Source organism: Natator depressus, chromosome 5, assembly GCF_965152275.1.
Source record: "Natator depressus isolate rNatDep1 chromosome 5, rNatDep2.hap1, whole genome shotgun sequence".
In the NCBI taxonomy this organism is placed as follows: domain Eukaryota; kingdom Metazoa; phylum Chordata; order Testudines; family Cheloniidae; genus Natator; species Natator depressus.
The window spans coordinates 69,990,507-70,016,330 of record NC_134238.1 but is presented as its reverse complement, the minus strand read 5'-3'; the positions used below and the strand labels follow the sequence as shown (position 1 = coordinate 70,016,330).

The following is a 25,824-nucleotide window of genomic DNA, read 5'->3' as shown; positions in this document are numbered from 1 at the left end:
GGCAGAGCCATGGCCCCACCTCTTCCTGCCCACCTGCAAGTAGAGAAATGGAATATAGTGGCCTTGTGGTGTCTATTTTTCCTCCCACACTTGCTGGCTGTGGTACATAGAGCCCTGTCAATGCCTTTTGGGGTGGTCTCTTGAGGGGCCTTAGCTTCTCCTGACTGACCATCCTTTGTTTGCTCTCAGTCAGGTAAGTTCTTGGATCCTCACCTTCAATTAAGCCTGTCAGACCTTCACTTTTTGGGCTTGCCGTCTCTTTCAGTCTCTTGGCTGTTTTCTTGGAGGCAGCCTAGTGCAAAGCTGTCACCACCTTGCTATTCCAGGCCTTAGTGTCTCCCTTTCCTTCTCTACACTTCTCCCTATACAGCAGGCTCTGTTTTCTTTATTGGTTGCAGCTGAGGATGCTTGCCTCCATGACTGGCACCTGCTTGGGGTTGTGATCAAGCTGCTTGCTTGTAAATGGGAGAGACTTTCCTCCCCCCTCTGTCTGTGTTCAGTATGGGGTTTGTAGACCCTGTTACAAGCCCACCCAAGCGAGTGAGCGAGTGCCTTGTGTCTCCCTTGCTCTGCTCTACTAGCGAGGTCAAAATTTGTTCCATGTGTGGGTTAACAATCATATTTTCCTGTTTGATTTTAAACAATGTTTTCTCTCTCGTGCTGCTGCCTGAAAATCCCACACAAACTAGGGGAACCACCTCTTTCTAGGGAAATTAACTATCACAGTGTGCTGTCAAGTGCACAAAGTAAACAAATGGGAAAACTAGAGAATTTTTTCCTCCTCCAGTCTTTCAATGATAATAATCATGATGTTACTTGAACATTAATAGTAAAAAAAAATGTTGCAGAAGATGCAAACGTGATTTTTGAGTTGACCATGTCACTTTAAGCTGAGCTACAGACCTTCCCTTCCCCCCCCCCCAAATAAACCTGAAGGCAGTAAAATGTTACTAAGTACACCGGAATCCTTAATATTGAATTAACAACTTCATTTTCTCTCTCTGTTTTAGGTATCAATTTTTTTTGCAGGTGAAGCAAGATCTTTTGCAAGGTCGCATGCCCTGTCCCATCAACATTGCAGCTCAGCTGGGAGCATATGCAATTCAATGTGAGTTCTTCTGACCAACTGATAACTTTTGTTTGTTAATGTCATAAAAATAAAGGGAAGGGTAACCACCTTTCTATATACAGTGCTATAAAATCCCTCCTGGCCAGAGGCAAAATCCTTTAATCTGTAAAGGGTTAAGAAGCTAAGGTAACCTCACTGGCACCTGACCCAAAATGACCAATGAGGGGACAAGATACTTTCAAATCTGGGGGCGGGGGAAAGGCTTTTGTTTGTCTGTCTGTCTGTGATGCTTTTGCCGGGGACAAATCAGGAATGCAAGCCTTACAACTCCTGTAAAGTTAGTAAATAATCTAGCTAGAAAATGCGTTAGATTTTCTTTTGTTTAATGGTTTGTAAAATAAGCTGTGCTGGAGGGAATGTATATTCCTGTTTTTGTGTCTTTTTGTAGCTTAAGGTTTTGCCTAGAGGGATTCTCTGTGTTTTTTGAATCTGATTACCCTGTAAGATATTAACCATCCTGATTTTACAGAGGTGATTCTTTTACCTATTCTTTAATTAAAATTCTTCTTTTAAGAACCTGATTGATTTTTCATTGTTCTGAAGATCCAAAGGTTTGGGTCTGTGTTCACCTGTACCAGTTGGTGAGGATTATTATCAAGCCTTCCCCAGGAAAGGGGGTGTAGGGCTTGGGGGGGATATTTTTGGGGAAGACGTCTCCAAGTGGTCTCTTTCCCTGTTCTTTGTTTAAAATGCTTGGTGGTGGCAGCATACTGTTCAAGGACAAGGCAAAGTTTGTACCTTGGGGAAGTTTTTAACCTAAGCTGGTAAGAATAAGCTTAGGGGGTTTTTCATGCAGGTCCTCACATCTGTACCCTAGAGTTCAGAGTGGGGAAGGAACCTTGACAGTTAATGTTATGATTGATTCCAAATATTGCAGCAAATGGAGACTTTAATCTAAGTCTTTGTATGTTAGTTTAAAAAAATTAAATTACAGAGACTAACAGGAGAATTATAAATAGGTGACGCTTCAGTACAGATTATGTAGAACCAGTTACATGCATTTTAAATGAAGATACTATGGGATCTCTTCTGAAATATCTGACAGTTATTGACGGTTGAGTTACCGAGACTGTCCACAGAGAGAACTTTTTATTAGTGCTTGATGACATTACAAGTCAGGGTATGTCTACAGCCCAATATTATTTATATCATATTTTCTATTTCATCAAACAATGTGTAGATCTGAAGGGCCGGCAGCAGCCTCCAGACAAATCTGTTGATCATCCAAAATGATACAGTCCTGCAAAAACCACATTATGTCAATACTAATACTTGAAGATAATGAAGGGGAGGGATGTGTTTTAACTTGAAGCGTGAAGTTTTAATTTGACATTTCACTTTTTGGCATGCACTTGAGAAGCAGATTTCATGAGTGCTAGTATATCCCATGGATTTGGCAGAGCAAACACGAACTACTTCACATTAATGGACAGTAAGTAAGAAGTAAGATTTTGCTCATCTTTGGGCTAAAATCAGATGTCCAAATGCAAAATTTGGCAGTCAGAGATATCATGTGGGATTTAGGATATTTTCTTGGGAACTCTGCATAGAAAACTTGTAATTTACAGTTTTCATCTATGGCAGATACTAAGTGAAGATTATCCAGTTTGTCATTAATGCAAGTATGATTCAGTAGCAGCTACCTAATGCAAGCTGAAAATATTCTTCCTTTAATTTCTGTTTTAGAACAACATGTTTGAGAGATCACAACAGAATGAAATAACTTACTGAATGTGAAAGGAGATTAGAGACTTTCATGGCATATGACATGCCTCTCAGGAAAGTTAAAGCATGTCACATTCTGAGTTTTTTTCACTGACATTTCCCCTACTACGGAAGGTGATATGACCCAACCCAGAAGGCTGTTTGTGATAGGCCTTTCACTTCAATGACAGTTGTGCCTTGACTGTGAAATATTGCAATATATATTGGTCAGGTATATTGTTTTGCAGTGACTGCATCATCTTCAAACAGATTATGAGAAATAGGAACAAGAATATACTCTGTTTCCCGGTCATAGGCATAGTGGCTAAACTGTAGGAATCTGCAGCTCCAGTCAAAGATTGTTTATAGGATACTAATCTCAATGACCAATACTTCTTTCTTTTAAATGCCACAAGGAAATAGCTAGAAAAGTTCATTTTGGATAGGAGAGCTAGAACAGGTACATAGTAGTTACAAAGGGCTAAATTCAGCCCTGGCAGAAACAGGCATATCTTCATAAGACTTCATAAGAAGTTATGCCTTCTTACATCAGGGCTGAATCTGACAAAAAATATGCAGATAGAGACCCTCACATAATGCATATGTTTGTGTGAAACATTGAATTTATAAGCCAGAAGCACTAGCACAGGAATCGCATCCATAGGCTTGGCAACAACATAGAGTGCAGTATACACTATACATTCTGCAGGCCTTACGGCGCACAGAGCTACATCTACTCTATTGTGCAATCTGATTTTTTCTATTAAAGTGCACAATGAAGCCCAAAGTCATTATTCCTGCTGTTTATTCTGTTTCAGGCATGAGGGTCACTGTTTTATTGTTGGGCTTTTTGCGGGGTGGATGTTGGGGTTGGGGTTGGAGTGGTGGGGAGGGGAATTCCTGTATCTCTGCTGATCAGATCAGTCTCTTGTTTTGGAGACAAGACTAATATGTAAAAAAAAATCCATAACAAAAATGAGCTGATGTTTTATGGGATTTTTTTCATTATGATTTATGGCACTGACCTCATGGTGTGTGAAGAGGCATAGCAATGTCCATGGCTTCAGTGGGATTTGGATGGGAACCTCCAATAAGGTTGGGCTTCTGGGGAGCCCTTGCCTCCTTGAGGGCCTAATGGTACTGTCTTTACTCATGTTAAGCACTTACACAGATTGTCCCATTAACTTCAGTGAGGTTACTCATATAAATGTTACCCAATGTAAATTAGAATTGTAGAATTGGGCCCTGATTAAAGATATACATTTAATATACAGCTGTTTGCAAGGGTATAAAATAGGATTGTGGCTCATCAGACAAATAGTTTGTCACTTTATATCATGTCACTTTTGCTTGTATATGCAAATTCCAGGGCACTCCAAAAACAATTATATTAAAATGCATAATCATTGATTAAATTTTAAAATAAAGTCCCCATATTTCTTTTAAATATGATTTAATCATTATTTTGATTTTTAAAGTGAATTTAGTGTTCAGGAAATGTACTGAAATTAACTGGAGACTAAAGTCTTTTGTTTACCTGTAGGTACTTCAGTTTTCTTCTCAAAGGACTACCTTTAAGCTTGACAGGATAGTTACATCTCCATTCTCATTCAGTCCTTGACTTCTCTGCTAGGACTCCCAACAAGGATAGCAGTCAATGCCCATTTGAATGTTCGTTTTTATTATATGGGCACAAACCTTCTAAGAACTGGACTCAGCACATCAATTCATTTCACATGCACCACAAAGTAGCATATTGTTGCAATTATTACTGACCTAAACTACATTAGTTCCAGTTCTGCGGCGGTGACAAACGTCATACCATATTTCCTAGCCAGTTCTGCGGAGGTGACAAACTTCATACCATATTTCCTAGCCCTTGAACCTTCCATTCCTCTAAAAAACATGTTGCTAATGAAATTTCTCTTCCAGTCTTGCATGGATTGGTCTACAATGCTTTGTTAATAAACTAAAATAAAGGGAAAATGTTGCCATGCATTTTTCCTCTCCAATAAGAAAAAATAGTTTTCTTTTACCTATTGAGTGGTGAGCTCATAGAGTTACTTGGGAAAAGGTGCAGTGGCACATGCAGATTGGTTAGACAGTACATCTTTTGGGTAATGGGAAAATGTTTGAAACTTGTGACAATTTTTTTTCTTGTGCACCATAGCTGAGCTGGGAGACTATGACCCATATAAGCACACTGCAGGTTATGTGTCAGAATACCGATTTGTTCCAGACCAGAAGGAAGAAATGGAAGATGCAATAGAACGGATACACAAAACTCTGATGTAAGAATTCAGTTTTGTTACAATGCATGGGAAATCATGTGCTACAGGTACTAAGTAGAAGGGAAGAAGGAACTGATATATTGTCACATATCTTTGTCCTGCCAGAATGAAGGTCTGCAGAATCTGCTAGTGACATGAAACATCCTTTTATGCTCACCAGAAATCTAAAATAAAGATAATACAGAGAGAGTGGCTTTATTAATAACTGATTAGAAATATAAGTAGAACAGATATGGTACTTTAGGTACCTTTAGTTAAAAAATTTCTAAAAATACATATAAATGTCCAGATTATCCACTCTGAATTTTGCAATGGAGGGGGATGAAAGTAGTATCTTATTGTTAAGGCACTGGACTGGGATCCAAGAAATTTGGATTTAGTTTTCATCTTTACCATAGACTTTTTGTGTAATTTTGGGCTAGTCACTTAATCTCTCTGTGCCTCAGTTCCCTATCGTTTCTTGATATATGTACATACAGCACTTAATACAATGGGCCCCCGTTTCCTTGCCAAATTGTTAGGTGTTGTAATGGAGTCACGCATATAGCAATCTTCATGGAACATGGAGGAAGGTTGCAGTAGGGAAGAGTTTGGAGAAGGCACAGGAAGTTAGTCTGTGTACACATGAGTTGAATGCTAAATAGTTCTCTTAATAAAGAGCCTTTTTATATTTATAAGCATGCTGTCCTCTCATGTTATTACCTAATACACAGAACATGAAACAACGCTTATCTACCCAGTAAGAACTGATCAAGAAGGTTCTTTTATGACTGTTGCACTATATCCCCTTCTTCTTAATTTTGTTTGAGGTATTAAAGGGTTATCTGAAAAGACTAACGTTCTTGTATGTAGGTGTAGATACCATGATGCTTTTGCTACATTAAAGTACATATTTTGCTAAATGCCAGGTAAGGCCTTGCAGCTAGTAGTTTCTGCAGATTGGCATTATCTATGTCTTGCTTAATGAGAGGAGGTGTTAACTTCCCTCAAATATATAGAGGCATGCCCCTCCCCAAACATTCATCCCTTGACATTGGGGTGCTTGCCAGTTAGCACCTTGACTTGAATCTTCCCCTTTTGGGGGAAGGTAGCTATTATTATTTATTTCTATCTATGTATGTAGCCCTCATCACTTTATTGTCTGAGTGCCTCATAATCTCTAAAATATCACTAGTATAGTCTTATTATAACTTCTCAATGCAGCAGGGAAGTTCCATTATTCCCATTTTAAAGATGGGAAACCAAGGCACAGAGAAAGTGACTTGCCCAGTGTCACACAGGAAATCTGTGTCAGAACCAGGAATTGATTCCAAGTCTCCTGAGTCCCTGGTCAGTGCTTAACTGAAGGACATTATTTCCTCCCTGTTTGTATTGCAGTAATGCCTAGAATTCCCAATCATTGTGCTAGACCCATTGTGCTAGGCTGTGTGCAAAGTAAAAGACAGCCATTGCCTTTAGATAACTTTAGTCCTAAAGACAAAACACACAGGGGTGTGTGAAACAAATGGGGATAAATGAGTGGTGATGGAGGACAGTTGTGTTAATAAGAGAATGTTTTTACATATATTTTGCACAATGTGTAGGTTTAATAAACCAATCCATAGTTGTAATATTAGCTTGCACCTGCCTGGCCATTATTAGCTGGCATGGGTTTGTAGCATCAAGATGAAGGGTGAGACTAAAGGAGGGATCCGAAGGTGGATTAGAGGAGAGATCATGCTCGATCATATAGAGTTTTTAAAAAAGAAATTACAAGTTTTTGTGTGGAGATGGATGGGCAGGTCTAAGGAGGGAATCAAAGGTGGCAAAATGTTGGCTGTTTTTGTGGCTTTGGAATTCAGTGAGGGAGAAATAGAGCTGTTGGTTTAAGAAAGTGGTAGAAAAAAGAAAGAGTGAATTTGCAATGAACACAATCAGTATGGTTGTTGTGGGACTTCCACTAAAGACACTCAGCAGCACAGGAACAAGAGCAGAGGAAACAGATGTTGGAGGAAAGCCAGGGGTAAGAGTGGGAAAGGTTAGACGTTGTGATGGGAGAGAGGGCAAAGGAATCAAGGTTGGAGGAGAGAGTGGCATGGAAGGAATCAATGGAGGAGAGATAAGGGAGGGCTTAAGGGTGGAAAAGAGATGTAGATGTATTTGAAATCATGGATGCTCCTTTGGTTTTCTCTTACTGCCGCATGGTTGGGGTTGGAATCCTCTCTCCTCCGCAGTCGTAGTTTGCCTATGAGAGCACTTGTTGGGGGACTAGGCCCTGCATCCCAGGGTTCAAGGACTGAGTGTCATGCTCTCACTCAGTCTCAGTGAGCAATGAGCACTGCCACTGCTTGGGAAAGTGCATCTCGTTGTGTGTTGTGAGATCTGTTCACGGACCTGTGAGGCTTGTCTCCTGTGACTCCGGAAGTTCCTCGGGGAGGAGGCTCTCCTGCCATATGTGGAGTCCTATCTGGGACTGGCGGAACCAATGGTGCCTCTCCCTTCACCAGTGATGAGTGCCGCACTTACCACCTCCCGCCCTGATCCAACAGCACCACCAGCGCAGGACAATGCCAAGCGAGAGGGTCATAAGTGCTCGTATGGCCCTCTCAGCAAGTCCGTGTCATGGACTGCAGCGAAGCACAACATTTCCTTCCCGGGCTGTGCCAGGTTGCACAAGAAGTCATGTGCAGATCCAATCATGCCACCTCCTAAGCTTACCGGTGCAGAGCGTAAAGCCAAAAGGAAGAAAGAAGTATCGGCCATCGTACCAAGGGACAGCCCTCTGCAGCATGCACCCCTGGTATGACTGGAATCCCCACACTCCTAACCGCACATGCCACCCTGCTTCAGTGGTCAGCGGGATGTACCTTGAACACCCAGACAAGTCGAACCGCTGCTCCCAACGGTGCACTTAGACCTGCCATATCCACTCTCACTGCTGCTCTCGGCACTACAGTTTCCCGACAGACATACCGGTTATCCTGGGCTAGAGATCATACCTGGTGATTGCAGGACCGCCCACACTGATGGCTCCGCCTCTACCTGAGGTTTCTTCGGACTGCAACAGCTAGCGGAGGAACCGCCATTCTCCCCAACGTCCAGGCGCAGCTCAGACTTCCCGGCATGACCACTGCACCAGGCAGGGTGCTTTGGCACCGCCAACTTGATACACATATCTTTGGGGTCTGTAGTACCCCAGGACCAGACACCATGGGCACACTGGCTGCCCTGGAACCCATACAACCCTCTGTACCCACAATCACAAGCCTCACATCCATCCGAGTGCCTGTGCTGGAACCATTCAGCTTGGACCCAGAGGCAGACATAGAACGGGAGCCGATCCCACTGGTTCCGCCAGGACTGCCAGCTGCTGCCTCCTCTCCCACTGATGCATTGATTCCCCCAGTCCTCTTGCCTCCTGATGATCATGGGTAATACCAGGAGCTGCTGCAAAGGGTAGCCCTGGGCTTGGGCATACCTTTGGAGGAAGTTCTGGATCAACACTACCAGCTGGTGGACATCCTCTAGACCAGGGGACCATCTCACTTCGCACTGCCCACAAACGACACTATCCTTCAACCTGCATGAGCAGTCTGGCACATACCAGCTTCCTGTGCCCCTACGCCTAAGAGAGTGGAATGCAGCCATTTTATCCCATCCAAGGGGGATGACATTCTTTTTTCCCACCCCGCTTTGTTGGTGGTACACGCAGCGACTGAATGGGCAAGGCAGCATTCCCATATCTCCACCCCCTCCACCCTCGGATAGTTCAGCAAACTGCCTTGACCTCCTGGCCACAAGGGTTACTCCTCTGCAGCCTGCAGTTCTGCATATCCAAGATCAGCTTGCCAAGTATAACTTTAGTAACTATGCCAAGCTAGTAGAGTTCCTGGAGGATTTGCCACAGGACAAGCAACAGCCATTCCAGACTCTAGAGGAGGAAGGCCGCCTGACGGCCAAGGGTAGCCTCCAAGCTGCTGTGAATGCAGCAGATACATTCTCCCGCTCTCTTGCCACAGGCATTGTCGTACGATGAGACTCCTGGCTGCAATCCTACAGCTTCCCCAGGGAGGTCCAGACCACGATCGAGGACCTCCCCTTTGATGAGGACAAGTTGTTCTTGGCGAAGACGGATGAGTCCCTCAACTCCGTGAAAGACTTAAGAGTGAAATTCTAGTCTCTCGGGATTTATACCCCAGTGCTCTGTTGAAAACAACAGAGGCCATCCTTCTGACCACACTCATCGCACCCTACCAGCACGCTTACGTCCAGTATCAGGAGCCTGCACGGCAGCCCCCCAAGATCACAGCATCCGTGACCATCAGCTACTGCCATCTCCTCAGCTGTACTACGGCATCAAACAAAGGCCAGTTTTGACATGCATATCCAGTTTTGACATGCATATCGAGAGCTGAGAGCTCCCCACATTGCTGCCTCTGGTCCCCCCTACCACCTTTGGGGTCATCTGGGTTGAGATCACCATGGACCATTGGGTACTAGAGATTGTATAACATGGTTACTCTATCAAGTTCCTTACCTTCCCCTTCCTCGCCCCCAGCACCTCCTGGGAGTCTCTCTCATCACAGCCTCCTACATGAGGCAGACAACCTCCTGAGGAATGGTGTGATCGAACTAGTGGCCGGCCCCTTCATTGGCAAGGGCTTCTACTCCTTGTACTTTTTCATCTCAAAAAAGGGAAGTCTCTGCCCTGTACTCAATCTCTAACTACTCAACACTGTCATCAGGAAGACCAAGTTCCATATGATGATGTTTCCATCAAATATCCCCTCCCTTCCCCTGGGGGTATGGTTCACACCTCTCAACATGAAAGATGCTTATTTCCACATTGACATCCATCTGGCCCATTGCAAGTTTCTTCCTTTCTGCGTGGGCGACAACCACTATCGTTTGAGTTCTTCCTTTTAGCTTCTTGACGGCCCCGAGGATTTATACCAAGGTCTCTGTGGTCACTGCAGCGCAACTGCGACAACAGGAGTACCCTATGTTCTCTTACTTAGACAACTGGCTACCAGAGGTGCGAACCCTCACCAAAATGTTGTCGTCCATCTGCGCTCTCCACTCGCTCCATGCCACTCTCGGCATTTGTATCAACGAGGAGAAATCTGTGCTTGTTCCAACGCAGACAATTCATTTAATCGGATTCCGTGGATTCGTGACAGCTTGGGCCTTCCTCCCAGCGGACCATTTTGCCACCCTGACAGCCCTCATGGTAGCCCTACGCTGCACTCCACGCCCCATACTGCAGCACTGTCTCTGCCTCCTTGGCCACATGGTGGCCTGTATCCATGTAATGCCGCCTGCCTGCCTACACATGTGCTGTCTATAACTGTGGGTCCTATAAGTCTGCAAACCCACCTGGATGTCACCCTGATTGTCCCACATCTGGCTGGACCTCCCTACTGTGGTGGACCAACCCTGCCAAGGTGTTGCTAGGCACCCCCTTCACCACTTCTTCCCCCACAGCCACCATCACCACAGACACCTCTCTAGCCGGTTGGGGTGCCCACCTCGATGGACATGCCGTGCAAGGGACATGGACGCAGTGCATCAACATCCTGGAGCTTCGAGCGGTCCGCTAAGCCTGCTGTGCATTCCTGCCCCTCATCTGAGCCCAACACATTCAGTTCCTCTCTGACAATACCACTGCAGTGTCATACATAAACCAGCAAGGGGGCACCAGGTCCCAGTCACTGTCAAATTTCCCTTTTTTGACAGGGTTCCTGGCCTAGTGGTTAGGGTAGTTGATTTTAGTAAGGCTTTTGACACAGTCCCATGTGGCATTCTCATAAGCAAACTAGCCTAGACTAGTGGTCAAGATGAAATTACTATAAGGTGATTACTATAACTAGTTGAAAGACTGTACTCAATGAGTAGTTATCACTGTCAAAATCGGTTCATTGTCAAACTGGGAAGGTGGGTTAGTGGGGTCCCACAGAGGTCAGTCCTGGCTCAGGGACTGTTTAATATTTTCATAAATGACTTGTACAATAGAGTGGAGAGCATGCTTATAAAACTTCTGGATGACACCGTGCTGGGAGAGGTTGCAAACACTTTGGAGGACAGGATTAGCATTCAAAATGATCTTGACAAATTCCAGAACTGGTATGAATTCAACAAGATGAAATTCAGTAAAGATAAGTGCAAAGTATTCACGCGAGAAGGAAAAACTAAATGCATAATTACAAAATGGGGAATAACTTGCTAAGTGATAGGCTCTACAGCTGAAAAAGGATCTGGGTTTATAATGGATCACTAATTGAATATGAGTCTTATATCATTCTGGGGTGGATTAACAGGAGTTTTGTATGTAGGACATGGGAGGTAATTGTCCCAATTATCTGGAGTAATGTTTCCAATTCTGGGTGCTACACTTTAGGAAAGATGTGGACAAACTGGAGAAAGTCCAGAGTAGAGCAAGAAAAATGATAAAAGATTTGGAGAACCTGACCTATGAGGAAAGATTTTAAAAACTGGGCATGTTTAGTCTGGAGAAAAGAAGACTGAGTGGGGACCTGATAACAGTCTTCAAATATGTTAAGTGCTGTTATAAAGTGGACTGTGATCAATTGTTCTCCATGTCCATTGGAGGTAAGACAAGTAGTAATGGGCTTAATCTGCGGCAAGGGAGATTTAGGTTAGATATTAGGAAAAAAACTTTCTAACTATAGGGGCAGTTAAGCTCTGGAACAGGCTTCCAAGGGAGGCTGTGGAATCCCCATCATTGCAAGTTCTCAAGAGTAGGTTATACAAAAACCTTATCAGGGATGGTTTAGATTTACTTGATCCTACCTCAGTACAGGGAGCTGGGCTTGATGGCTTCTGGAAATTCCTTCCAGCCCTACATTTCTATAATTCTAAGTAACATTGTGAAGTTTGGAAAATGGTGTATACTCAGAGAAGGTTTAAAACTCTGAGTTGAAGTATAGAGCTACACTGGATCCCTTCATTTTAACTTGGAAGATACGATGAAATATTGAACATTTGAGAATGTTTTCAGTGAAGAGTTTCTACATCTAGCTCTCCCCTCACCCTGTTTCCTGTATGATGGGAAAGACTCTGTTTGTGTTCTGTACTAGCCACAGTTTACATCTTCACAGAGCAGTGCCTTTCCTCTTTAGAGACTTTTCCAAATATATCGTTACTGAATGGACAGTTGGGGCATTTGGCAGGTTGAGAGGCAGTTTGGAATCATGGTAGAAACATGTTATTTAGCATGATGTTTTTGCAAACAAAATCAGAAATGAAATAGATGAAGTGAGCTGTTGCTCACGAAAGCTTATGCTCAAATAAATTTCTTAGTCTCTAAGGTGCCACAAGTATTCCTTTTCTTTTTATAGTTAGCAGTGTTGACATTTAAATTGTCATTGATAGATTTTAGAGTTAACTCATTGAGATGAGTGGCAATTCACACCTTTTAGTGCTGTTGTTTCAGATTGTCTGCAGACTCTGAAGAAAACAGTGCTTCAGTGAACATTTTGTTTCACAATTATGAGGGCTAGAAATATAATTTTTTAAATGAAAAATCTAAGTCTGGAGCAAAATTTTGCAATTTGGGGTGTATAAGAGGTGATTCCTGTGGCAGATTCCATAACCACAGAATTGGGAAATACATATGACCCTGCTGTGTTTTAGTAAATACAGCAGTGAACCAAAAATCCACCAAGAAAGAAATCTTGCCCTTGCAAGTTTTCTCTGTAGTGGGCTTTGGATCCTCTTCTTACCCATGAACTCTTGTAAATGGGGGCTAAGCTCAGCCTCAGCTTGCTTCAGCTCCTAAATTTTGATAAGGAGATAGACGTCTACAATCATTATTTCTACTGCTCCATCCACAGAGAGGAGCAACCTCTATCCACAGTACAGATGGAGTCATTTATATAGCCATGAGAGGTTTCTGTATTCATGCTGGAGGCTGGCATTCCACTACTATTTTTGCCTCTACATTGCACACATCTCTTCCCTGTCACACGTAAAGCAAACACAGGGAGTGCCAGCCTGGGAAGACACCAGCTGATTAGATCTTCACTCTTCTTAACCAGAAGAAAGGAATGGGGAGATAAGAAAAAGAGAGACAGCATGTATTACAGGATTTTTGAAATCTTATGACAAGATCCTGGGCCCCATATCACATCTTGGATATGGATGATATTAAACACAGGAGTGAAACATTTCACCAAGGCAACATCTGCAGGCTAAAGCATAAGATGTGAAGTGTCTGTGGAATACACATTGATGAATCCTTTTGAACTGATGCTGGTATATTCATAAGTTACAGTCTCAATAACGTTTATATGAATGCTACTGAATAATTAACAAAAGTATGGTAAATCCCAGTTGGGAATGAGATTGCAGAAGTATTACTTCAGCCTTACAATGGAGAGCCTTATTGAGTATGTTGCATCTATGACCGTTATTAAGGGAAGAGTAAAATTAAACACTGAGGATGTGTACATTGTTAAAGGCTTTGGATTTACTCATATTTTTATGCGAAGTAATAAATCCCTCCTCACTGGTGTCAAATACATACCTAGGTTTCTGTTTTTCTCCATTATTTCTCTACCGTATATAACTAGTGAAAGTTGCTGGTTGCTGCAATGATACTTACATGGAGAAGGAGAGTCGGTTTCCTGCAGATAATTTGTGATACGGTCCTGCAGTAGACTCCAAACTGAGTTTTTGCATTAGAAGGTTAAGGTTTCCAGAGGGCCTGCCTTTCTTTAGGCAAATCTTTATTGAGAAGGGAATATCTTATCTGAACTCATGAAATTCTTGATGCCTTCCTCACGATATCTGCCAGCTTTAGCACTGCTATAGGGAAATCATCCCCTAAATGGTCTCTCTTTCTCTTGCTGATTTATAGTAATGATGCAGTGATTTAAAATAAGACCTTTTTGCTTTTTAGGCCTGAAGATGAAAGCTGTGAAGTATTTTTGGGACAGCAGCAGGAGTATTTTTGGGAGTTAGCAGCAGGTAGACAAGGAAAGTTTTGCCACTGTAGTTAACATCAATTTAATATTTAATATATAAGGTAACAGCGTGTAGCAGACACAGTGAACGCTGGAACCCATTTTATCTGGAGCAAGTAGGAGCACAGTGCCATGCAGTGAATGAAGGTCTAAGTCAATACCACGGAAGCATTGCTTACCTATTCAACAAGCTTTGTTAATACGATTTATTTTAACAACTGTTGTAGCGTTGAATTGAGAGGCAGCGTTCTTATTCATTATACCGTTTACAGGGGTCAGGTTCCTGCTGAGGCAGAGCTGGATTACTTAGGAGTGGCCAAATCACTGGAAATGTATGGAGTAGATCTCCATCCTGTCTATGTAAGTACTGTTTTAATTGAAGCTAAATATTTTAAATTCGATGGCATGACAAAAAGTCTTTAAAACTTAAATGGAAAGCTGGGGATGGGGCAGAAGTCACTAGAGATTGAGTAAGTTTTGATAATTCTGCAGCAAAATTTGGATTCAGGTAAAAATTCCACTACATTTTCCTTAGCAAAAGCGGAGCCCAACATAAAGGAATTTCCTGAAGAAACAAAGGAATCTTTCTGATGCTAGAAACGTAGCTGAGCCCTGTAACCCACAGGGAACACAGGTTAGCGTGTTGTTGAAAACTGAGAGAACCTATGACTGGTTTCTATCCATGATCGCAGCTGGATGCCACATAGAACGTTACTGAGTCACTCCCAGCAATCATTTTAACTCTTGCCCAATACTGATGGATCCAAGAAGATTATGGTGAAAATACATTGTTTATGAGATTCTCAGTAGTGATTCAGTGTAAACCCTACAAAGGTTTCAGAAAGTTTTCTTTCTCTTTGGTGCCCTGCCCAAAATATCGGGGGGTTTTAAACCTCAAAAGACTCAAATTCTTCGTGGCCTACAAATGCTTTGAAACTGAAACACTAAGTAACAGCCTTGGTAGAGCCAGTAGGCTATATAGTATTAATAAAGGATGCTTTCCTCCTTATTCCAGTCACAGAGTCTCACCACAAATACCTTGGCTTGGCTTAGAGACTATTCCTGGTCAGTTCTCATCTCTTCCCTTCAGGATTTCATCCTGTGTGATTTTGAATATTTACCATGAATTGTAGAGGCAGCTGCAATTTGCCATCAGAATTTTCATGTTATCCTGTACCAAGTTGATTGGCTATATAGACCCCAACAACTTAAGAAGTATTTCATATGGGGAAGGCACTGGGTCCCTCCTTATCATGGGCTTTGTCATCCATTGTGAGAAAAGTGCTCTGAATCCCTCATTGCAGTTGGTTTATTTAGGAACCCTCTCCAGCATCATGAGGGCAACAGTGTTTCAGTAGGGAGAAGGTGTCTCCAATCATGTTACGGGGAAGCAGGTCAGACTAACATTATACACCTTAATTCAAGAGTTATGGCATTTGTTGGGTGTCATATCTTGATAGGGGATTTATTCTCTGGGTTTTGTACCTCTCATCCTCCCTCATGAGATCCTTTCTTTTCCAATGGAAAAATGGAGACCCTCATGCCCCAGATCTTCCTGAAAGTGCATGTTCATTTGCCCATGACATGGTAGGAAGTCCATGTTCATTTGTGAAAAACTTTGGCCTTTGTGGCTGGGCTGCGCACAGGGGTGGGCCAGGTAGAAGAAATCTAAGTCAGCAGATCAGTCTTTGGGAGATGAGGGAGCAGCAAAATAATTTCAGATTGGTGGAGCCTCTTGCAGAAATACAATTTTAAGGTAGGAAATAATTTTTTAGGGGGTGGGTTGGCATGGTGCTTGTTAAAAAATTATTTGGACATTTGTCTGAAGGAGAGTACCAAGAAAGTGTGGGTTCAGAAGAACAGCCTGTAGAATATTTCAAGAGACCTCTCTTCTGCTGGAAGTCCCTTCCTTGTGCCTTGCCACATTGGTAGCTCCTACCTCCTTACACGTGGTGGGGTTAACTAGTAGTATTTAAAAATTGCTTTTATTTAATGTGGTACATGGCTGCTGATTAGATCAGGGAGATGACTCGTTGTGTCATTTTCTGCGTCTCCTTTTGATTACAGTTTTTGACCCCTCCATGGTTTCCCAATATGATCATTACATTTTTCAGTCCTGCAGGGACCAGAAGTTAGTTGAGCAGACTGATTATTCATGTGTCTTGGTTGGTATGGTAGAATGAACCTATTCTAGCATTCGGAAGTATATTTACATTATGAGTAAATACTGTATCTTATGCAGTGTGAAGTTTTGACTGTAATTAGTTTCTTTAGATTTTTAAAGAAGAGAAATATGGCAATTTAGTTGATGAATTGTTTCTCTTACCTGATTCATGTAAGTAATCCTTACTTATGAGAGCAATCCCACTGAAGTTTATAGGATTACTCCCATGAGTAAAGTTACTCAAGGAAGAAAGAATTTTGTAGGTTTGGGTGTTTAGCTTACTAAGATGATGATGATCATAGTAACCAGTTATACAGAGGTTTTCATTAGCAGATTTCAAAGAGCTTTACAAAGGAGGTCAGTATCATTATCCCTATTTTACAGATGAGGAGACTGAGGCACAGAGAGGTTAAAGTGACTTGCCCAAAGTTACCCAGCAGCAGAGCCAGTAATAGAACCCATTTCTCCACAGTCCCACACCAGTGCTCCATTTACCAGGCCACACTGCTTCTTAGATGATATCTATAAAAATAAAATTGTGGTTGTAAGTAATAAAATGACATCTGTTCTATTTTCCAGGGTGAAAACAAGTCTGAATATTTTTTAGGATTAACACCTGTAGGAGTTGTTGTTTACAAGAATAAAAAACAAGTAGGGAAGTATTTCTGGTATGTACAACATAATATTGCAGACTGTATTAAAATAATGTGGCTAAAAGGAAAAATAAACAATACCGAATATATGTATGATATGACTGGTTAGTTTTATGAGAACTAAACTGATGTACTTGTTGGAATCATGGATCTTTCTGTCTAGATTAAATTGTCTCTGTTCTATTTCTAATATTGTAAGAGATGGTTTTAACTTTCACCGCTCACATTAAAGTGTTTAAGTATCACTTTTTTTCTTGTGAGTAATATATGTGGAGCACTGGTAAAAATGATTATGTATGAATGGCTTACTGAAACTCTCCTTTCAATTTTTTTTGTTTCTTCTTTGTGTCTTTCTGATGTGTTGGATTTAAATACCATAACACTTCTCTTTATCTTTTTTTCAACATTTAGGCCTAGAATTACAAAGGTTCACTTCAAGGAAATGCAGTTTGAACTTAGAGTGCTGGGAAAAGATGTAAGTTTTTATTTTAAGTCTGAAGGAAGAAACTGTGAAACTAATCAAGTTAAGAGTTTGGTGTGTTCCGTGAAATGAAACTATTATTGAAGTTTTGCTTTTAATCACCACCACAAAAACTTTTCTTATATTTAAATGTATTCCCAAATGTAATCTTTCTTGATGGGTATTTGTAGTTAGGGTTAAGTTTTCTCTCTTTCCCCCCTGCCTATTTTTCACTTTGCAGGGAAGGCAGAAAAGCCCTATTGAAGCAGAGCAGAATGGGACTTTATAGTATATTATCAAGATTTGTTCTTCTATGCCATCAGTAAGGCCTGCGATTTAGAATATTGCAGAATGCCTATTCATGTACAAACAAGTCTGAGTTCTACTTTAAAGTAAATGACATATAGGTAATGCTGTAGTTACTGTCTGATGGTACATATATGTAGTAAGTATTTATGTGAAACGCCTGGAATTATTTCAGATGTTTAACAAACTGAATGGGAAATCTGGAAGCTTGAGAAAGGAGACATAGGTTTACAGTGTAGTTGACTCATAAACTTGTTGAAAGTTTTCTATATTGTGCTCATGATAGGCCATCTCCCTGATGGCATTTGGCAGTTTCAAGCCCTGACAGGTATTTTTAGAAAACTGTTTAAGAGAACAGCAAGAACAAGGGTGTGAAAGATCGTTAAAATCTGCACTGCAACTAATGCTTCTTTGAAGTGCTATTGCAATACTCTGTATTCTGACAGTATAGGGAGATGCCAGAATGTCCCAACATATCCACCTTCCTGTTTTTGATACATATGGTTTTTTCAAAAAAAGAAAAGGAGTACTTGTGGCACCTTAGAGACTAACAAATTTATTTGAGCATAAGCTTTCGTGAGCTACAGCTCACTTCATCGGATCCATTCAGTGGAAAATACAGTGGGGAGAAGAGTACCCAGGACAGGCCCAACAAAGAAAATAACAGAACGCCACTAGCCATCACCTTCAGCCCCCAACTAAAACCTCTCCAACGCATTATCAAGGATCTACAACTTATCCTGAAGGACGACCCATCACTCTCACAGATCTTGGGAGACAGGCCAGTCCTTGCTTACAGACAGCCCCCCAACCTGAAGCAAATACTCACCAGCAACCACATACCACACAACAGAACCACTAACCCAAGAACCTATCCTTGCAACAAAGCCCGTTGCCAACTGTGTCCACATATCTATTCAGGGGACACCATCATAGGGCCTAATCACATCAGCCACACTATCAGAGGCTCGTTCACCTACACATCTACCAATGTGATATATGCCATCATGTGCCAGCAATGCCCCTCTGCCATGTACATTGGTCAAACTGGACAGTCTCTACGTAAAAGAATAAATGGACACAAATCAGACGTCAAGAATTATAACATTCAAAAACCAGTTGGAGAACACTTCAATCTCTCTGGTCACTCGATTACAGACACAAAAGTCGCAGTATTACAACAAAAAGACTTCAAAAACAGACTCCAACGAGAGACTGCTGAATTGGAATTAATTTGCAAACTGGATACAATTAACTTAGGCTTGAATAGAGACTGGGAGTCGATGGGTCATTACACAAAGTAAAACTATTTCCCCATATTTATTTCCTCTTCCCCCCCCCCCCCCCCCCGGCCCGTTCCTCAGACGTTCTTGTCAACTGCTAGAAATGGCCCACCTTGATTATCACTACAAAAGGTTTTCTCTCTCCCCCACCCTGCTCTCCTGCTGGTATTAGCTCAGCTTAAGTGATCACTCTCCTTACAGTGTGTATGATAACACCCATTGTTTCATGTTCTCTGTGTATATATATCTCCCCACTGTATTTTCCACTGAATGCATCCGATGAAGTGAGCTGTAGCTCACGAAAGCTTATGCTCAAATAAATTGGTTAGTCTCTAAGGTGCCACAAGTACTCCTTTTCTTTTTGCGAATACAGACTAACACGGCTGCTACTCTGAAACATATGGTTTTTTGTTACTACAAAGGAGATTGGTTGATGAAATAGATAATTGTGTCAGTTGTCTTATCTTTCTGATTCTATATCATCATAATGCTGATTTATGCAGCTACACACACAGATAAGCATAGCTGGACAGTGTGGCTTGCCTGCTCCTAAATTCCAACATTATCATATTATAGGATATTCCCAAATTTCTTTTATTCCCTTTATATCCTGGAATAAATGCGAGCACCATGTCATATCACAGGAAAACTGAGACAAGAATTTGCAATATGATATGGGTGCAAAAAATGCCATTTCTGCATTGTGCTACATTCTGGGAGACATCCTACCCTGGAGGAGGAAGGGACTATTCCTTCTCCTTACAGATATAGTGTGACCACACCTGGAATATTGCATTCATTTCCAGGCACCTCAGTTACCAGAAAGATACTGACAATTAGCATTAGCATTATAGGTACAGTAATTTCAATCTGCTTTTCTAAAACGTTCAAGCAAACAGACCATATGAACTCTGGGTTAGTACTCTCTTGACAGCTGCTTTTCCTTTTTGGACTAGGGAATGTATGGGTGTGTGCATGGTGGTGTCTGCAGGTGTTCATACTGGATCCTTGAAACACAAATTGAAGTGATATGCCTAAAACACAAACGCGAACAAGGAATGGTGATAATTGGATATTATTATGCTCTTATACAGTCTAAGAAATGATGAAATTTTACAGCCAAATGCTGAAGTGTGTGAAATAATGGGGAGTTCTACATTAGCATCGAATCCTGAAACCCCTTACTTGAGTATCAGTTCAGTTCATTGTGGCTACTCACATAAACGAGGATTCATCTCATGAATAAGGGTTTGCAGGATAAGGCTCTAATTTATCAGTCATGAATTATTGCCTAAGTGAATGAATGGGCTAAGAATGTTGATAGTACAAACAACACCATCACAAATGGTGCATTGTAGGACCAGATCAACTGTCTATTTGAGTCAATGGAAAGACTTCCATTGACTTTACAGGGCTTTGGATCAGGCCCATAGTGAACTGAGACCCCAATTCAGCAACAAACACATGCCTAACTTTAAACATTTGAATTACCATAGACAATATTCCTGACTTATTTAGGTTCAGTATTTTGTCTGTTTACTTCTCAGATGATACATTGAGGCACAACATTGTGACTATCAGTACTTGTAATCATGAATGCATACCTCATGGGGCTCCTCACACGCTTCATTGGATATGTGCTTAAATATCTTGCTTGCTGAATGGCTGCCTTGGATTTGTTTTTTTAAGTTGCTGTGCTCTGTTTTGTGAACAGAGAAGTTCAGTCTTGGAGCCACCAGTTTTGCACCTTTCACAAACACTATGTTATTTTTTTTAATTAAAAATAAAGAAAAAATTTAAATTGTTGCCAGAATATTGACATAATTTCAGAGTTAAAAGTAATTGGTGCTGATGCTTTGTCTCTAGATTTTGTGGGGTTTTTTTTTTTTGAGAGATGGATGTTAATTAAATGGAGCTCTCCTAACTCCCCTTGACAGAATGATGATGATGGCGAAATTCTACAAATGAGAATTTCCTGTCTCTTAGGTAGGACTTTACAGCATAGGGGATTCTCATAGACTTTAAGGCCAGAAGGGACCATTGTGATCATCTAGTTTGACCTCCTGCACATTGCAGGCTGCAGAATTTCACTCACCCTCTACTGTAATAGACCCCTAACCTCTGCTTCAGTTACTGAAGTACCCAAATCATGATTAAAGACTTCAAGTTACAGAGACTCCACCATTTACACTAGTTTAAACCAGCAGGTGACCCATGCCCCATGCTGCAGAGGAAGGTGAAAAAAAACCAGGATTTCTGCCAGTCTGACCTGGGGGAAATTCCTTCCTGACCCCAAATATGGCGATCAGTTGAACCCTGAGCATATTGGAAGTCCCACCAGTCAGACACCTTGGCAAGAATTCTCTGGAGTAACTCGGAGCCCTCCCCATCTACTGCTCCATCTCTGGCTGTTGGGGATTTTTGCTAGTAGCAAAAAGAAAAGGAGTACTTATGGCACCTTAGAGACTAACCAATTTATTTGAGCATAAGCTTTCGTGAGCTACAGCTCACTTCATCGAATAAATTGGTTAGTCGCTAAGGTGCCATAAGTACTCCTTTTCTTTTTGCGAATACAGACTAACACGGCTGCTGCTCTGAAACCTTGCTAGTAGCAGTTGCAGATGGGCCACGTGGCATTGTAGTCACTCTCATCATGCCATCCCCTCCATAAATGTATCAAGCTCCATCTTGAAGCCAGTTAGGTTTTTTGCCCCTGCTGTTTCCCTTGGAAGGCTGTTCCAGAACTTCACTCCTCTGATGGTTAGAAACCTTCATCTAATTTCAAGCCTAAAATTGTTGATGGCCAGTTTATATCCATTTGTTTTTGTGTCATCATTGGCACTTAACTTAAATAACTCCTCTCCCTCCCTGGTGTTTATCCCTCTGATGTATTACTACAGAGCAACCATATCTCCCCTCAGCCTTTGTTTTGTTAGGTTAAACAAGCCAGCCCCCTTGAGTCTCCTCTCATAAGGTAGGTTTTCCATTCTTCTGATCATCCTAGTAGCCCTTCTCTGCACCTCTTCCAGTTTGAATTCATCTTTTTAAATGGGGGAGACCAGAATTGCACATAGTATTCCAGCTGAGGTCTCACCAGTGCCTTGTATGAGTGCAGTAACACTTCCTTATCTCTACTGGAAATACCTTGTCTGATGCATCCTAGGATTGCTTTAGCTTTTTTCATGGCCAAATCATTTTGGCAGCTCATAGTTATCCTGTGATCAACCAATACCCCCCAGGTCTTTCTCCTCGTCTGTTGCTTCCAACTGATAAGTCCCCAGCTCATAGCAAAAATTCTTGTTATTAGTCCCCTAAGTGCATGACCTTGCACTTTGCACTATTAGATTTCATCCCATTTCTATTGTCTTGTATTATATTCCTGTCCTCCTCCGTATTGGCAATAACTCCCAACTTTATGTCGTCTGCAAATTTTATTAGCATGCTCCCACTTCTTGTGCCAAAGTCATGAATTAAAATGTTAAATAAGATTGGTCCCAAGACTGATCCCTGAGGAACTCCTTCAGTAACCTCCCTCCAGACTGACAGTTCACCTTTCAGTATGACTCCTTGTAGTCTCCCTTTAACCAGTTCCTTATCCACCTTTCAATTTTCACATTAATCCCCATCTTCTCCAATTTAACTAATAATTTCCCATGTTAAACTGTATCAAATACCCTACTGAAATCCAGGTAGATTAGAGCTACTGCATTTCCTTTGTCTAAAAAATCAGTTATCTTCTCAAGAAGATGATAAGGTTCGTCTGGCACAATCTACCTTTTGTAAAACCATGTTCTATTTTGTTCCAATTACTGTTTGATGATGTAGTCCATAATGAAGTAAATGAATTAATGCCCTATAATAATAATAATAACAAACTGTTCTTGAATATATTAAATGCTTTATGTAGAACATAGTTTTAATATCATAATGGAAAGTCTGTAAACATAGTTATAATTTTAGGCTTTAATTTATATTTTCAACTATTGGCAGATGTAAATTAAAAGCAGTCAAACCCACTTTTCACAGATATACCAATGTAGGGAGAATAGTCTCTTTGTTGCTTTTAGTACTTCGTGCAGTGGTGCTGCATGTTAACAGTTACTTAATGGAAAGCCTTGCTCGTTTTCAGTTTCTCCTTAAGGCAAATGAAAATTAAGGTTGAGATTTTCAGAGCTGCCTAAAGGCTTTGGATGCCCAATTCCCATTAAAATTAATGGACATTAAAATTAGTGGAAATGGACATCCAAATCCCTAGATGGATTGACAAATTTCAGCCCAAATATACAGAGCACTGTCCTCAGGCTGGTTAAAGATTACAATATGGAGTTTTTGTGTCAGGGAAAATTATTTATCATTGATGCTAGTGAGCCTGTTGTTTACATCATTTGGCTTTTCCTAAACTCAGTGTTTCAACAAGCACAAAATATTTACTGTTGCTGCATTTATAATGAAATTAAGAGCTTCACCTTCTCTGTTTCTTATACTGAGATCTGTAGTGCTTCAGCAGTTCTCTTCCCTGAAAACCACTTGTATAATTACAACTTGTTTATTCTATTTCTGTAAACCCATTTCTGCTGTGTACTAATATTACTATAAGGTAATTGGATTTAATGTACACCTAATTTATATCCTGTATCTTTTAATTTTTTTCTCCATTACACTTTCTCCATTATTTTTTCTCGTGCTTTTAAAAAATGGCAAAAATAGTATTTCACTGTCTCTGGCTTACCATTGCATAAGAGACCAATTACTTCGATCAGCTGGCAGAAATTTTCTTGCAGTGACGTTAGTCACAGGATCAATATAACATTGTCCCTCAACTTGAACTATGCTCAGAAGTAAGAGCATGTGTTAAGCATTCTGTGAAAGCTTTAAATAGCAGCGTGAAGGAGTGAGCCTTTCCCATTTATAGATTGCAAAGGAAAAGTCTCTAGGTAAGACAAATAAAGTTAAGACAAATTCTGATAATAAACAAGTATATTTTGGTTGAGCTCCCCTTGGGAAAACTACAGGGTCTGATTGTTGCTGTGTGCAATCCTCATTAGGGTAAATGTCAGCTGTGCGCACTTTTGTTGAAATTCACCCAGGAACATAGATGGACACAGAAAGTCCCCCAGTGCAGCAGAATCATTGTGGTTACACTACATGTGAATGGGTAACTGTTCAGTGGTTGCACAGAGGACACTGCAACTCCTGAATGGGACAGAACTGGGTTCCACACTAGTGATGCATAGGCCACTACAGAAAGGGGCTGAAGGAATGGAAAAAGACTGTGGTTACATGTATCCAGTGGACATGTATTTTTGCCAGCCAGTTAAAGAAGTATGGGCTGGATGAATGGACTGTAAGGTGGATAGAAAGTTGGCTAGATCGTCGGGCTCAACGGGTAGTGATCAATGGCTCCATATCTAGTTGGCAGCTGGTATTAAGCGGAGTGCCCCAAGCGTCGTTCCTGGGGCCGGTTTTGTTCAATATCTTCATTAATGATCTGGGGGATGGCATGGATTGCACCCTCAGCAAGTTTGCAGATGACACTAAATTGGGAGGAGTGGTAGATATGCTGGAGGGTAAGGGTAGGATACAGAGGGCCCTAGACAAATTAGAGGATTGGGCCAAAAGAAATCTGATGAGGTTCAACAAGGACAAATGCAGAGTCCTGCAGTTAAGGACAGAAGAATCCCATGCGCTGCTACAGACTAGGGACCGAGTGGCTAGGAGCAATTCTGCAGAAAAGGACTTAGGGTTACAGTGGACGAGAAGCTGGATATGAGTCAACAGTGTGCCCTTGTTGCCAAGAAGGCTAACGGCATTTTGGGCTGTATAAGTAGGGGCATTGCCAGCAGATCGAGGGACATGATCATTCCCCTCTATTTGGCTTTGGTGAGGCCTCATCTGGAGTACTGTGTCCAGTTTTGGGCCCCACACTACAAAAAGGATGTGGAAAAATTGGAAAGAGTCTAGCAGAGGGCAACAAAAATGATTAGGGGGCTGGAGCACATGACTTATGAGGAGAGGCTGAGGGAACTGGGATTATTTAGTCTGCAGAAGAGAAGAATGAGGGGGGATTTGATAGCTGCTTTCAACTACCTGAAAGGGGGTTCCAAAGAGGATGGATCTAGGCTGTTCTTGGATGTACCAGATGACAGAACAAGGAGTAATGGTCTCAAGTTGCAGTGGGGGAGGTTTAGGTTGGATACTAGGAAAAACTTTTTCACTAGGAGGGTGGTGAAGCGCTGGAATGGATTACCTAGGGACGTGGTGGAATCTCCTTCCTTAGATATTTTTAAGGTCAGGCTTGACAAAGTCCTGGCTGGGATGATTTTGTTGGAGATTGGTCCCTTCCAACCCTGATATTCTATGATTCATGGCAAGGAATGTTTTTAGACCAGCGTGCAGGAATCTTAGACTCTGGTACAGCAACTGCAAAGAGAGTATGTATCTGCTCTGGCCAGGTTGGGATGTTTGTTCAGTATACATACACCCCAGCTTTGTTCTTTCTTCCAACCCCTTTTATTTGGGTGTGGTATGTGGGAGTGGCTTGTGTATGTGAGTGAATTAAATCCACTTACAGGAGAAGGTACCCTTAAATCTTGACTGTAGCAGGTCTTTGACAGGTTCTATGAATAGTGCACATGAAAAGTATTTATACATGCAGAATATCTTACTATACTTCTTTCACTATTTCCCTTCTTGAAACTAGAGCTGTGCAGAGGATGGAAATTCCATTTTGCAAAGGAATTTTGAAATTTTGATTAGTTTTTAATCCGAACGGAATCTGAAAATATCCAAATTCTCTGCAAAAGAAAATTCTGAAAAAAACCCATTGTTTCAGATTGATCAAAATGTTTTGTTTTGAGAAAATTGAAACATT

The 25,824-nt window shown here is 41.5% G+C and overlaps 1 protein-coding gene across 5 annotated transcripts in view; it reads left to right on the top strand.

Moving 5' to 3' along the window:
* Positions 1-25,824, top strand: part of EPB41L4A (erythrocyte membrane protein band 4.1 like 4A) — a 209,880-nt gene that overhangs the window by 95,526 nt on the left and 88,530 nt on the right. For all 5 annotated transcript variants that reach the window (XM_074952947.1, XM_074952949.1, XM_074952948.1 and 2 more), the window contains 5 exons: positions 1,011-1,108; positions 5,004-5,124; positions 14,360-14,447; positions 16,831-16,919; positions 17,316-17,379. In XM_074952947.1, coding sequence (XP_074809048.1) covers positions 1,011-1,108; positions 5,004-5,124; positions 14,360-14,447; positions 16,831-16,919; positions 17,316-17,379 — 460 coding nt within the window. The remainder of the gene's footprint in view (positions 1-1,010; positions 1,109-5,003; positions 5,125-14,359; positions 14,448-16,830; positions 16,920-17,315; positions 17,380-25,824) is intronic.